This window comes from Dipodomys merriami, unplaced genomic scaffold (assembly GCF_024711535.1).
Source record: "Dipodomys merriami isolate MVZ:Mamm:240054 unplaced genomic scaffold, mDipMer1.0.p SCAF_11, whole genome shotgun sequence".
NCBI classification, from domain to species: domain Eukaryota; kingdom Metazoa; phylum Chordata; class Mammalia; order Rodentia; family Heteromyidae; genus Dipodomys; species Dipodomys merriami.
Genome location: NW_027202382.1, coordinates 44303390 through 44317727, shown reverse-complemented (window position 1 = coordinate 44317727; position 14338 = coordinate 44303390). Strand labels below are relative to the sequence as shown.

General features: G+C 46.8%; 1 protein-coding gene across 10 annotated transcripts in view; it reads left to right on the top strand.

The window, feature by feature from the left end:
* Nucleotides 1-14338, top strand: part of Fnbp1 (formin binding protein 1) — a 117752-nt gene that overhangs the window by 62025 nt on the left and 41389 nt on the right. For all 10 annotated transcript variants that reach the window (XM_070014837.1, XM_070014843.1, XM_070014846.1 and 7 more), the window contains exons 3-4: nucleotides 2835-2891; nucleotides 4432-4579. In XM_070014837.1, the coding sequence (XP_069870938.1) occupies nucleotides 2835-2891; nucleotides 4432-4579 (205 nt within the window). The remainder of the gene's footprint in view (nucleotides 1-2834; nucleotides 2892-4431; nucleotides 4580-14338) is intronic.

Below are 14338 nucleotides of genomic sequence, written 5' to 3'. Positions count from 1 at the left end.
CCCAGGAAGTAGAGGTAAGAAGAATTGGAGCCCAAAGCCTGCCTAGGGGAAAAGCACAAGACCCTATCTGAAAGAAAAAGGGAAAGCAAAAAGACTGGGCTGTGGCACAGTGGTGGAGTGTTCGAGTAGTGAGCAGGAGTCCTTGAGCTCAGTCCCCAGTACTGCCAGGCAAAGAGTCCCTGTTTTACCTACATCTGTTTAAGCTGGGTTTCCTTCAACTCCATGTAACATTTAAATGATTTTTTTTTTTTATGACTGCTAAGTAAGGCACAGAAGCTACAAGGAAATGTGGATTTAAATAAATCTTTCAAATAGTAGTTTTGAAAGCCTTTTTATGGTGAGGTGTGAATTTAGAAGTGGTATTTTCAATTTGCAGGGTATAATTAACACAAATAACGGCTAGTGTTTAAAACCAAACACTCAAATACCTCAGACATAGCCACTGGGCTTTTCCAGAACTCCATTATTTCTTATGTAATAAAGACACTGAGGAAAGAATCTTATCAGCCATGAGCTGGTGGCTCTTCTACCTCATGCAAGCTGCTTAAGAGGCTGAGATCTGAAGATTAGGGTTTAAAACCAGCCCAGGTAATAAATTCAGGAGATTGATCTTCTATTAACCAGCAAAAAGCTGGAAGTGGAGCTGTGGCTCAAGTGGCAGAGCACCAGCCTTGAGTGAAAAGCTAAAAAGACAGTCCTAGGCTCTCAGTTCAAGTCCCAGGACCAGAACACACACATGAAAGAATCTACCAGTTACATTGTCTTCTGCTTTGAAGATGCTCCTTTATCCCTGATACTTTTACCAACATACTTGTATTTGTTTTACTTTTCTCCTCTAAGGCACATACTTTATGAAAACCTTGCATCTGTTCTGTACATTCCTTTGCATCTGGATGCCAGCACCCACAAGGCCGTTGCTTGTGTATTTGCACACGCTCACAGGACACATGGAAACTATTCTGTCCACTGATCATTTCTTTTCCTTTTCTTTTCTTTTCTTTTTTGCCAATCCTGGAGCTTGAATTCGGCCCGGACTCTGTTCCTGAGCTTCTTTGTACTCAGGGCTAGCACTTTACCACTTGAGCCATAGTGTCACGTCTGGCTTTTTCTGAATCGTTGATTGGAGCTAAGAGTCTTATGGCCTTTCTTGCCCCAGCTGGCTTCCAACTGTGATCCTCAGATCTCACCCTGCTGAGTAGCTAGGATTACAAGGCATTAGCCACCAGTGCCCCACTGGCCTGATAATTTCTAAGCTACCATGTCTAACATCTTCATTTTTTGCATAGAGTGGGCATCTTCATGGGTGTCCTATCTTCCCTTGGGATTTTGAAAGCAGAAGGGACAATAGAGATTGTGTCCTCGTGCCCCCTCGGGCCTACAGCTGAGGAACTGGATGAACAGGCTCCCGCACAGACAGGGAAGGGGCTGACGTCATGCTGGTGGAGCACGTGGCCCTCTCTTTCCCTAGCAAGTCTCAGGCAGTAACGTCTCCTTTCACTTGTTCTGTAAAATGTGCCCTGATCTAAATGGCAAATGTGTCACCATATAGTTTTCTAGGCAAATCTGTAGAGGCGGGGGGGGGGGGGGGGGGGAGGGGGGGGTGCCGGGGGGGGGAGGGTGAGAGGGGGTTGGACGATGTGGTGAAAGGAAAGTGTGACATCATCGGCGTACCCACTGTGGAAGAGGAATAGCAGTAGGGAAGGAAGAAGGAAGTGGGTGAGGAGGTGAGGAGGGAGAGGAAGAAGGGGAGGGTGAGGAGGGTGAGGAGTCCCTCTCCCCCTCCTTACTCAGCTTCCTGTGACGTGAACTAACTCCAGCCGAAGGTCAGGACCCAGGAGAAACAGCACAGAATGAAGAGATTGTTTTTGTTGGTTTTTTCCCAGGCTTACTTAGCTCTTAAGTTTTGGTGCATACTTACGGGTGCCAAAGTGCGGATTCCTAGCCGGTAGCTGAGCTGAGCTTGGCAAGGGCTGTCAGTTCACACTGTCAGAGAGGTTACAAGCCGGCCCGGTGGACTGGGATGGCTCAGCGTGAACGGTTAGGGAGCACTCACCGTGGCCGTCCTTGCTGCCACTTCAGAAGAGCAGCCACAGAGCCTCAGAAACAGGCCCTTGGGTGCTTCTGGCATGCACATTCATACACGTGTGCCACTCCGAGGGCTTGAACGTGGGCGCTCTCCATAAGCTTCTTCCTTCAAGGTTAGGGCTCTAGAACTTGAACCACAGCTCCACTTCTGGTTGTTTTTTTTTGTTTGTTTGTTTTTGGTAGTTTCTTGGAGATAAGAGTCTCACTGACTTTCCTGACCAGGCTGGCTTTGAACTTGATCCTCAGATGTCGGCTTTCTGAGTAAAGATTACAGGAACAAGCCACTGGTGCCCAACTGGCACTTTGGTTTTTAACATTACCCTTTGGATGCAGTTTTCTTTGCATTTGGGACAATAATGACAATGGATGACCATGAGGAAACGGTGGCCTGGGAAGAAAAATAGTTCTCTGGTCAATGGTACAAATAAAAGCTGCTGATTTACACGTGGTCTGTGTTCTCTGATGATTTAATCAGAGGTCAGGTCCTAGGACGTGGTCTCTGCCCTCTTTTGCCCGAGCTTTGAGATAGGACAGGAGAACACGACTGGAGCGCCTTACTGCTTGTGGAAAGAATGGGGGAAATGAACGGATTTCAGCTGTGGACACTTTGTTGTGTATTTTTGTTGTTATTGTTGTTTTGTGTATATGTGTGTGTTTAACTTGTAAACCACAGCACTAATGTCATCTTGCATTCTTGATTTCTCAGTTATCTTTCTAAATAAAATGGTCTCTCTGCATTTTTATTTTAGGAATCTTTCGAAGAAATACCAACCGAAAAAGAACTCAAAGGAGGAGGAAGAATACAAGTATGTTTATCATTGATAACTGTATGATAATGTAACTTGTACCTTTGAGGGTGATTCTGAGGGTTCAGGAGAAATGTGTATCTGATGACAGAAATGATTTTCTATAACATGAGATTATAATCTAGCTACTCAGGAGGCTGAGATCCAAGGATCAGAGTTTGAAGACAGTCCAGGCGCAAGAGTTCAAGAGAGAGACTCCATCTCTATAATAATCAGCAAAAAGCCAGAGGAGAGACATGGCTTAAGTGGTAGAGGGCCAGCCGAGTAAACTTGTAGAGTAGGCAAGCCTAAGGCCTTCAGTTCAAGTTCCTGTGCCAACACTCTCTCTCTCTCTCTCTCTCTCTCTCTCTCTCTCTCTCTCTCTCTCTCTCTCTCTCTTACTTGCATTCCCCTATTTCTCTTTATGCCTATTTCTAAATCAGGGGAGAAGAGCTATAAAAGCATATTCGGTTAACTTATACTTAGCCAGTAGATGGATTCCAGATTGTTTCTGTTAAAGTAGTCAGGAAAAAGTTTTAGAGCCGGGCGCCGGTGGCTCATGCCTGTAATCCTAGCTACTCAGGAGGCTGAGATCTGAGAATCGCGGTTCAAAGCCAGCCCGGGCAGGAAAGACCGTGAGACTCCTATCTCCAATAAACCACTAGAAAACCGGAAGTGGCGCTGTAGCTCAAGTGGTAGAGCGCTCGCCTTGAGCTGAAAAGCTGAGGGACAGCGCCCAGGCCCAGAGTTCAAGCCCCATGACCGACAAAAAAAAAAAAAAAAAAAAAAAAGTTTTAGAATGTGACCTAGACACATGCATGCAGAAAGTATGCAATACACATTCTAGAAGGTATTTTTGGTTTTGTTCAGGTCCTGGGGCTTGAACTCAGGGCCTGGGCACTGTACCTTAGCATTTTTGTTCAAGGCTAGCATTCTATTACTTGAGCCATAGTTCCACTTCTGGCTTTTTGGTGATTAATTGGAGATTAGCATCTCAGGGGCTTTTCTGCCTAGGCTGGCTTCGAACAACAATCCTAAGATCACAGCTCACAGCTCACAGCCTTGGCCTCATTGCAGAGTTTTGCATTGGGAGTTCCTGTCATACTACTCTCTCACCCAAGAACTCTGTCAGCAATTAAGTCATCTTCCCAGGAGAGCCTGGAAGTGTTATGTTTGGCTTTTTTTTTTCTCCTATTTATGTGGTGCTGAGGAATCGAACCCAGGGCCTCATGCATGCAAAGCAAGCACTCTACCACTGAGCCACCTTCCCAGCCCATTGCGTTTGGCTTTGATTCTAGCATTCCCCGTGTCTGTGCACACAACACACCTATAGGTAGCAGGGCCTGGGTAGCAGCAAAGCTGACTTGCAGTCCTGGAGCGATTCAGTTTCACAGAAAGGAAAATGTTTCTGTTGTGATTAACTCTGAGCCATCTCGAATCAGGGCCCCCTTGGGGGCAGCACTGGTTAACCCAAGATTAATTAAGGTTTCCCGGTGTGGAGCCCTGGGAGGTGGGAGGCGGGATGTGGCCTCACCGGTGGTGCTCTGTGCTATGTCTGCAGGTACACGGCATGCAAGGCCTTCCTTTCCACCCTGAACGAGATGAGCGACTATGCTGGGCAACACGAGGTCATCTCTGAGAACATGACATCCCAGATCACTGTGGACCTGGCCCGCTACGTCCAGGAGCTGAAGCAGGAGAGGAAATCGGTAACCCCCATTGTATTGTTGGCTTCTGAACCGCGGTCCAGATGCTCGTTAGGTAGTGGGTCCCACTTTGAGACTCCAGCCAGTGACCCAGGCCCAGAATTGAACAGTGCTTCTTGATCTTTACATATAAATCGAGGTCTCCAGCCAGGTGCTGGTGGCTCAGGATTCTAATCACTCAGGAGACTGAGATCTGAGGATCTCAATTTGAAGGCAGCCCAGGAAAGAAAAGTCCATGAGACACTTACCTCCAATTAACCACCAGAAAACCGGGAGTGGCGCTGTGGCTCAAAGTGATAGAGTGCTAACCTTGAGTGAAAAAGCTCAGGGACAACACTCAGGCCCTGAGTTCAAGCCCCATGACTGACAAATAAGTAAGTATTTCCCAGATACTGAAACCCACTGCAGGCCCCACAGGATGAACCTTTCTGGAGGAATCTAAGACACAAAAAAGTGACTTGGGCCGGGCGCCAGTGGCTCACACCTGTAGTCCTAGGTACTCAGGAGGCTGAGATCTAAGGATCACGGTTCAAAGCCAGCCCAGGCAGGAAAGTCCCTGAGACTCTGATCTCCAATAAACCACTAGAAAACCGGAAGTGGTGCTGTGGCTTAAGTGGTAGAGTGCCAGCCTTGAGCTGAAGAGCTGAGTGACAGTGCCCCAGGCCCAGAGTTCAAGCCCCGAGACCAACCAAAAGAAAAGTGACTTGGCATATGCAATGTGAACTGATCAATAGACATATGCTTTGTACTGGAATGCCTCTCGATGCAGCAGGTCCTCTTTTCTCTCTCTTTCTTTCTCTCTCTCTCTCTTTCTCTCTGTCTCTCTCCTTCCTTCCTTCCTTCCTTTCTCTCTTCCTTCCTTTCTTTCTTTCTTTCTTTCTTTCTTTCTTTCTTTCTTTCTTTCTTTCTTTCTTTCTTTCTTTCTTTCTTTCTACTCTGGGCGCTGTCCCTCAGCTCTTCACTCAAAGCTTGTGCTCTCCCATTTTAGCCACAGCGCCACTTCTGGCTTTCTGGTGATTTATTGGAGATAAGAGTCTCATGGACTTTCCTGCCTGGGCTGGGTTTGAACCGTGATCCTCAGATCTCAGCCTCCTGAGTAGCTAGGATTACAGGCGTGAGCCACCGGCGCCCAGCAGGTCCTTATTTCAATCACCATCACCACCCCTCTCATAAAAAGAAAAAAAGTCCCATGCAATTTTTTTTTGAGGTGATGCTTGTTCTGGGGCTTAAACTCAGGGTCTGAGCCCAGTCCCTTAGCTTTTTCAGTCAAGGCTGGTGCTCTACCATTCAAGTTATACCTCCACTTATGGCTTTTTGGTGGTTAATTGGAGATAAGGGTCTCACAGACATTTCTACTGGAACTGGCTTCAAACTATAATCATCAGATCTGAGTCTCCTGAGTAGCTAGGCTTACAAGCGTGAGCCATGGTGCTGGCTTCTTGGTGGTGAGTTTTTACTCATTCACACTGCAGCCCTGGTTCTCATCAAGGGATTCAGACTCATCACAGCCACATGTGTTCAGAGCTAGGACATTTTTGGTTGTCTGAGTGACTGCATTGGGGAGCCCCCCCCCCATGCCTGGGAGCAGAAGGGCCAGGGGAGCTGTTAAACTTCCCACAGTGCATTGGCTGGTCCCACACAGCAGGGAGTTACCTGGATCAACATCCCTTGGCCAGGTATCAGTGGCTCACACCTGTAATTTTAGCTGCTCAGGAGGCTGAGATCTGAGGATCACAGTTTGAAGCCATCCCAGGCAGAAAAGTCTGTGAGACTCTACCAATTACCACAAAACGCCAGAAATGGAGCTGTGACTCAAGTGGTAAAGCCCTAGCCTTGCACACTAAAGCTCAGAGAGAGGGCCCAGGGCCTGAGTTCAATCCCCAGAACCAGGGTGGGGGAGTGGGGTGGGGGGTAGGGTTTGTATCCCTAGTGCCTACATTAAGAAACCTGGCACTAGGGCCTGAAATTTGATGACCATGTCTGCCAGTCCATTCCTTAAAGGAGCTAGTCTTTAGTTTATGAGACAGAAAGGAAGTGGGTTATTTCCAATGAAGCACAAGGCCTAGTATAATGGTACAGTAAACCCAAACCCAGTATTAAAGGGCTTCCCTGGTTCTGAACTTCCCTTGCTTTGGAGAAGGTTTCTATCTCCTTCCTGTTTTTTACTCTGATTGATGTATTATATCTCTCCACTGAGCTTCTCCACCCTTATAGCCAACTCCCTAAACAAAAACTGCTTTTACCTTGGTGGAAGTACAGACTCTGCTTCTGGAGTGAGTCATAGGCTGGGAGGCTCTCAGAACCTGGTTTCCCCTTTTACTCCAAATTCCTCTCCTGTACTTACGTGGTCAGGCCCAGGCCCGCTTGTGTGCAGGCCTCAGGGCCTTTGCACTGACTTTACTCTCCTTGGAAAGCCTTTTGCATATATCAGCAGGGCTTGCTCCTCACTGAATGCTTTGTCTCTCCACCCCATTTAAACTCACCCCTCTCCAGTCTATTTCCCTTCACTTCTTACTTGCTTTATTTCTTCCTCTTTTTCCTTTGTAGTAGTGGTTGTTGGTGGTGGTGGTACTAGGGCTTAAACTCAGGGCCTGGATGCTATCCCTGAGCTTTTTTTGCTAAGCTGGCACTCTACCACTTGAGGCATATTTTTACTCTGGCTTTTTGCTGATTAATTGGAGATAAGAGTCTCGTGGACTTTCCTGCCTGGGTTGGCTTTGAATCTCAAACCTCAGATCTCAGCCTGCTGAGTAGCTAGGTTTACAGGCCTGAGCTACCAGTACCTGGCAGGAACATTTTTTGTTTCCTTTTTGGTGCTAGGGATTGAACCCAGATCTTTTCACACTCAGAGCACATACCCTGTCTCTAAGCTGCAGCTGTACCTTGTCTGGTTAGTTTAGATGGCTTTTTTTTTTTATGCTTTAAGCCAGGAGCCTGTGGCTCATGTCTGTAACCCTAGCTACTCAGGAGGCTGAGATCTGAGGATCATGGTTCAAAGCCAGCCCAGGCAGGAAAGTCCATGAGGTTCTTACCTCCAGTTAACCACCAGAAAACCAGAAGTAGCACTGTGGCTAGCTGAAGAGCTGAGGGGCAGTGCCCAGGCCCAGAGTTCAAGCCCCACAACAACAACAAAAAAAAGCTTTAATATGTTCAGATCTAGCTATGGTTTCCCATGCCTAACTAAAGTACTAATTTTTGTTCTTTTTTGTGGTTCTGGGGTTTGAACTCAGGACTTCACACTTGCCAGACAGGTTCTGTTCTCTGTATACAATTAGTGACAAACAAAAGGCCTCATATTTTCCAAGTTTCCCTCCTGATAGTATTTGCTGATTTATGTAGTTTTGTTTTTGTTTTGTTGTTGTTGCATTTTGGGTTTTTTATTATTAATTTACTTGGTTGTTATTATAGAGGTGTTGTACAGAGGGATTACAATTACATGAGTCAGGTAATGAGTACATTTACTTTTATACAGTGTCTTCTCCTGTCTCTGCCCACGATTTGGGTAGTTCACTTTCATGAGTGTCTAGTGAGCAACACTGCTGCATTTTTTCGCCGTTTTCCTATATAGTTTTTGAGCATTAGTGTTCGTATAGATATGGTGATTCTCTAATATCATTAGTACTTGCCATGTCTTTACCTGTTTTAATAATTAGATTTTATCCTAACATTCATACTTTACCTTATTCTTTATGGTTAAGTCTATTTTTGATTAATTGATTTAATTACATAAACCATATACAGTGGAGTTTTTGCTAGCTGCTTTTGTGGGGGGGAGGGCGCGCTGGTCAGGTCAGACAGTTTCCCCCAAGTCTAATTCCCAGAAGTAAGACTATGAGGTCAAAGCAAATATCTATAAAACATATAGTTTATAGTCTCTGATAAAATGGAGACCTACTATAAGACTGACAGTCTTTAAACAAATTACAGATAAGATTTGCCAGTATCACTGTAATGACCTACTTGCATATGAATTGTCTTATCTATGATAAAGGTAATTCAGAGTTGATAACAGATATAGCACACTCACTTACGGGAGAACTACTGTAAATACTTTTTTTTTTTTAACTAGGGATTGAGCTCTGGGCCTTGTACTTGCTAGGCAAACTGCTACCATACCAGCCACATACTCAGCACTTTTTGTTTTCTTTCTTATTTTCAAACTGGGCCTTACTTAAGGCCTGGACTACATTCTTCCTAATCGTGCTTCCTTCTAGCTAGGATGACAGACACCCATCACCCAGCCCCACTGACTACTGACGGAGATGGAGTCTTGCCTAGGATGGCCTCAAGCCATGATCCTTCTCATATCTGCCTCCCAATTGAACACTTTACTTGTGACTTTGGATTGTAGAACCAAGCCATTAAAGAATTTGAGAGGCTGGGCTGGGAAGGTGGCTCAGTGGTAGAGTGCTTGCTTTGCATGCATGAGGCCCTGAGTTCGATTCCTCAGCACCCACATAAGCAGAAAAAGCCAGAAGTAGCCGGGCGCTGGTGGCTCACGCCTATAATTCTAGCTACTCAGGAGGCTGAGATCTGAGGATCGCGATTCAAAGCCAGCCCAGGCAGGAGAGACCGTGAGACTCCTATCTCCAATAAACCACCAGAAAACCAGAAGTGGCGCTGTAGCTCAAGTGGTAGAGCGCTCGCCTTGAGCTGAAGAGCTGAGGGACAGCGCCCAGGCCCAGAGTTCAGGCCCCACGACCGGACCCAAAAAAAAAGAAAAAGAATTTGAGAGGTGGATTCACTTAAGTCCCTAACCCCATGTGAGCTATTGGTGGAGATTTTGGGGTCCAGGAGAGGTAGCAGGACGCCCTTGCCAACATTTGCCAGGTCCCTAAAAGCGTCAGTTCTCCCTAGGGTGGGAAATGTGGTTTGCTATTCATAAAACAGGGCCAAGAGCAAAATCACCAGAAGTTATCTGAAGAGTTGCAGAGGATACATTTGTACCACCGTTAGTGGCTCACTGAGATTTAAACTTCAGGCTGTGCCTTCACATCCCACATGACTTAGAAGGACCGTTTAAAAATAGTCTGCAGAGGCCAGGCGCTAGTGGCTCATGCCAGTAATCCTAGCTACTCAGGAGGCTGAGCTCTGAGGATCATGGTTCAAAGCCAACCCAGGCAGAAAAGTCTGTGAGACTCTGATCTCCAATAAACCACTAGAAAACTGGAAGTGGCACTGTGGCTCAAGAAGTAGAAAGCTCACCTTGAGCGGAAGAGTGCAGGGACAGAGTTCAAGCCCAACAATGGACAAAAAAAAAAAAAAAAAAAGTCTGCATGTCCATTGGCTCACGCCTGTAATCCTAGCAACTCAGGAGGCTGAGATCTGAGGATCAGGTTTGAAAGTAGCCCAGGCAGGAAAGTCTGTAAGGCTTTTATCTCCCATTAACACCAGAAAAGCCAGAAATGGATCTGTGATCTGTGGCTCAAGTGGTAGAGTGCCCACCTTGCCAGGTCCTGAGTTCAAGCCCCAGGACTAGAGATACACACATGCACGCTCACACACACACACACACACACACACACACTCACACACACCCTGGTGTGTGTCAGACATGGAGACCATCCGTGCCCATGCCTCAGTTTTGTGCTTCTGCTGGAGGAAATGGCAATGTTTGTCATGGACTTGCTTTCTGGAAGCTTCTTTCTTTCCCTTTTAAAATCTTGTGTGCCTTTGTTTTCCTCCGTGGGATCTGAGTTGTATTTAAAGTCCCTGATGGCTGGCTTCCGCCTCTGAGTGTTTACACGTCTGGGTTTTTTTTATAAACTTTTTTTTTTAAACCGCTCTCACATCAGTAGTTTGCTCTTTATGAGGGTGTTGCGTGCACCTGTGTGGAATCCGACGTGGAGCGGGGCCTTCACACACCTGTTCAGCCCTGGGACACTTTCCTGCCATACAGTAAAATCTGTCATTTTCTTTGGGCTTCTATTTGCTTCTTTTAGATTTTCTGTGGCTTTTCTTTCATTTTTCTTTTCTTTCTTTTTATTAAATCTCAGCTATCCCAGGGTCACTAGGAAATGTCCACCAAAGTTTTTGAAAAATGACTTTTTTTTTTCCTGGAGAGACTCAAAAAAACTAAACATACAGATGCGATGCAGTCATGGTAACTTTCATCCCTAAAAATCAGGCTTTTTTTTTTTTTTTAAGTCTATTATTGTGTGTCTTTCAAAAAACCCAAAGCATCTTCTTACAGCAGAAAGTAAAGTAAAGAGCATTTCTGAGTCCCAGGGGATGGCATTTCCTGTCTCCTTTCTGATAGGGGGAGAGAGCCGTGTGACCTCATTCCAGGGCTGGGAAAGAAGCGTTGTATTATCTCAGCCCAGGAACAATTGCTCTTTATTGACAGCTTGGACTCGTGTGTACTTAGACACACTCGCTCACTGTCCCAGAAGAAGTGCCTGCCATTGTCTGTTAGCAAGCTGCCAGGGCATCTGGCGGGCTGTATAGCTTCGTAACTGTTTACGTTGCTTTGCTCTAGAAGAAAGCTGGAGGGAGCTGGTTGGGTCAGGTGTGGTTGGAGCATGGTGACCCTCTGTCCATCCCTGCATTTCCTGCCAGCCACTCGGCACAGAATACATTACCTAACTCAAGAAGCCCCCAACAGCCACTCAGCATGGACGGAAATCACCACCACATACATTGCTTCTTTCTTTTTTTCTTTTGGTGCTAGTTGTGGGCCTTGAACTCGGGGCCTAGAACTCCCACTTAGCCTTTTTTGCTTAAGACTGGTGCTCTACTGCTTGAGCCATACCTTCACTTCTGGAGATCAAAGGCTCTTGGATTTGTCTGTCTGGGCAGGCTTTGAACTGTGATTCTCAGGTCTCAGCTTTTATGTAGTGACCCACACACCCAACACCCAGCTTCTAGATCTTAAGGGTTGTAATAGTGACAACTGAGTTTCTATTCAGTTTGTAGGTACCTGTTCAGTTAAAGAGGGTGATGGGTGACTAGGAAATCTTCCTGGGTCAGAGTCCACCAAGAAAGTAAGGTATACATTGCTCTGTAGAGACAAATGCATGGGCTGTAATCCTAGCTACTCTGGAGGCCGAGACTGGGAGGATCACAGGTTGAGGTCAGCCTGAGTAAAAGGGTTGGGGGACACTGGCTCAACCAATAAAAAGCAGGGCATGTTGGCATACCCCTGACATCCTAGCTTTGCCAAGACAAGTAAAAGCAACAAGGGCTGAGGACATGGATCCATAGCATACATAGTACCTGCCTAGCAAACTGGAGGCCATGTTCAAATCCCAGAACCAGGAGGAAGGGGGAGAATCTGTGAAAAATTAATGTATGGGACTAGAAAGTGACTCAAGTTCTAGAGCAGTTGCAAGCTCAAAGCCCTAGTCTAATACCCAGTTCTGGGGGAAAAAAGAAAAAAAATAGCATGTTTATTAGACATGTGAAATTAAAAATGGCAAGAAAACTTATTACATGGTCTTCAGTCTAAATCATCTCCATGATCCCAAAATATTACTTTTTTTTTTTTTATGTCAGTTGTGGGATTTGAACTTTGGGCCTGAGCGCTGTCGCTGAACTGAAGAGCTCAGTGCTAGAACTCTACCACTTGAGCCACAGAGCCACTTCTGGCCTTTTCTGGTTATGTGGTGCTGAGGAATGGAACCCAGGGCCTCATGCATACAAGGCAAGCCCTCAACCACTGAGCCACCTTCCCAGCCCCCAGGCTGGCTTTGAACAGTGATCCTCACAGGCATGGTGCCAGGCTATTACTTTTTTTTTTTTTAAGCCTGTTGTGTTAGAGGAAATTCCTCTTAAAATTAAGCTACACTGGGAGATGTAGCTCAATGGTAGAGCACTTGTCTAGAATGAAGAATGCATGAATCCCTGGGTTCCATCTCCAGCACCACAGCACAAAATAAAAGAAAGAAAAATAAAAAGCAAGCCAAGGCAACCTCTCTCCCCCATGTCCAACCCTGGGCTCTGGGGAGATACCATTTATGAAAGTCTTTGTTCCTTTAAGCTGGTGACTCACACCTAGGATCCCAGCTGCTTGGGAGTCTGCTATCTGACAATCAAGGTTTCAAAGCCAGCTCTGAGAGATAAATCTGTGGGACTCTTTTTTTTTTTTTTTTTTTGTCAGTCGTGGGGCTTGAACTCTGGGCCTGGGCGCTGTCCCTCAGCTCTTCAGCTCAAGGCAAACGCTCTACCACTTGAGCTACAGCACCACTTCCGGTTTTCTGGTGGCTTATTGGAGATAGGAGTCTCATGGTCTTTCTTGCCTGGGCTGGCTTTGAACTGCGATCCTCATATCTCAGCCTCCTGAGTAGCTAGGATTACAGGCGTGAGCCACCAGCGCCCGGCTCTGTGGGACTCTTTTATCTTCACTCATCCAGCAAAGAATTAGAAGTAGAGGTGTGGCTCAGGTGGTAGAGTGCAGCCTTGAATAAAAGAAGCCAGGCAAAAGCCCAAGGCCCCAGGTTCAAGCCCCAGTGCTGGCACACACAGGCACAGACACACACATGCCTTCATTCCTTTAAAAACTGCTGCAGGGCTGGGAAGGTGGCTCAGTGGTAGAGTGCTTGCCTTGCATGCATGAGGCCCTGGGTTCGATTCCTCAGCACCACATAAGCAAAAAGAAAAAAAGCCAGAAGTGGCGCTGTGGCTCAAGTGGTAGAGTGCTAGCCTTGAGCTGAAGAGCTGAGGGACAGCGCCCAGGACCAGAGTTCAGGCCCCATGACTGGACCCAAAAAAATAAAAACTGCTGTAGCCAAAGCTCCAAAGTAGGTTTTCTTTTTCCTTATTTTTGGTGTAGATCAGGTTGAATTTGAACTCAAGACTTCGTGTTTCAGCCTGCCAGGTGCTGCGGTTACAGGCGTGATTTGCTTTTCCAGTACATCTTCTGGGAGAGGGGATACCCCTCCAGCAAATTGCAGGGCACTGCGGTCTTGCTGCGAATGTGGGTAATTCTTCTGCAGAGAGAACGCCAGCAGACAAGGGACGGCTGGGGATGGAGAACGCACAGTTAGGCCATGTGGTTGACATGGACTCTCTAGAGCTCTCTGGGATTCCCCTCCAGTCCTCAGTTCTTCTGCCTCCCTCTCTCCCCGAGGACTTCCCTTCTTTCCTCCCGCCTCAGACCCTGAGTTCCCCTCACCTGTCCTTGGCTCTGCTTCTTTTACTCTCCCACAGCCTTAATCCTGGCTTTGTTATTGTTATTAGCTTTATAATCTGTTTCTTTTCTGTTTCATCTCTGCCCATTATGAGAGTTGAAAAATTAAGCCTCAACAGGCTCCTCTTGGGTTGCTAGAGAGCAAGGAATATGCCAGAGAGATAAAACTGCAGACTGGCACTAGAGGTTCATACCCGTAATCCCAGCTACTCAGGAGGCTGAGATCTGAGGATGAAGTTTGAAGCCAGCCCAGGCAGACAGATCCAAGAGACTGATCTCCAACCAACCAGCGAAAAACCAGAAGTGGAGGTGGGCTCAGCCAGGGAAGCCCCAGTACTCAGTGCTGAGTGGCAGGCATCCCAAATGTGAAGTTTACCCTCCAACACAGACGAGCAAGGACCCCAGGGAACCGAGGGCTGTTCTGATCTGGATCGCCCCTGCTCCGCTCTCGGGCATTTGGAAGTTGTGGGTGTGGCCAAATGAGGCTCCCACGCTCCCAGGCTCTTCTGGGGTGGGGGACCTTTCTAGCTGCCATCCTCTCCCCTCTTCTCTCACTCACCCCAACCGCCAGTGCCTAGCTGGCTACTCAGAAAGCCGAGCACATTCAACCCAGTTAATGAAGGAGGGTGGTTTAT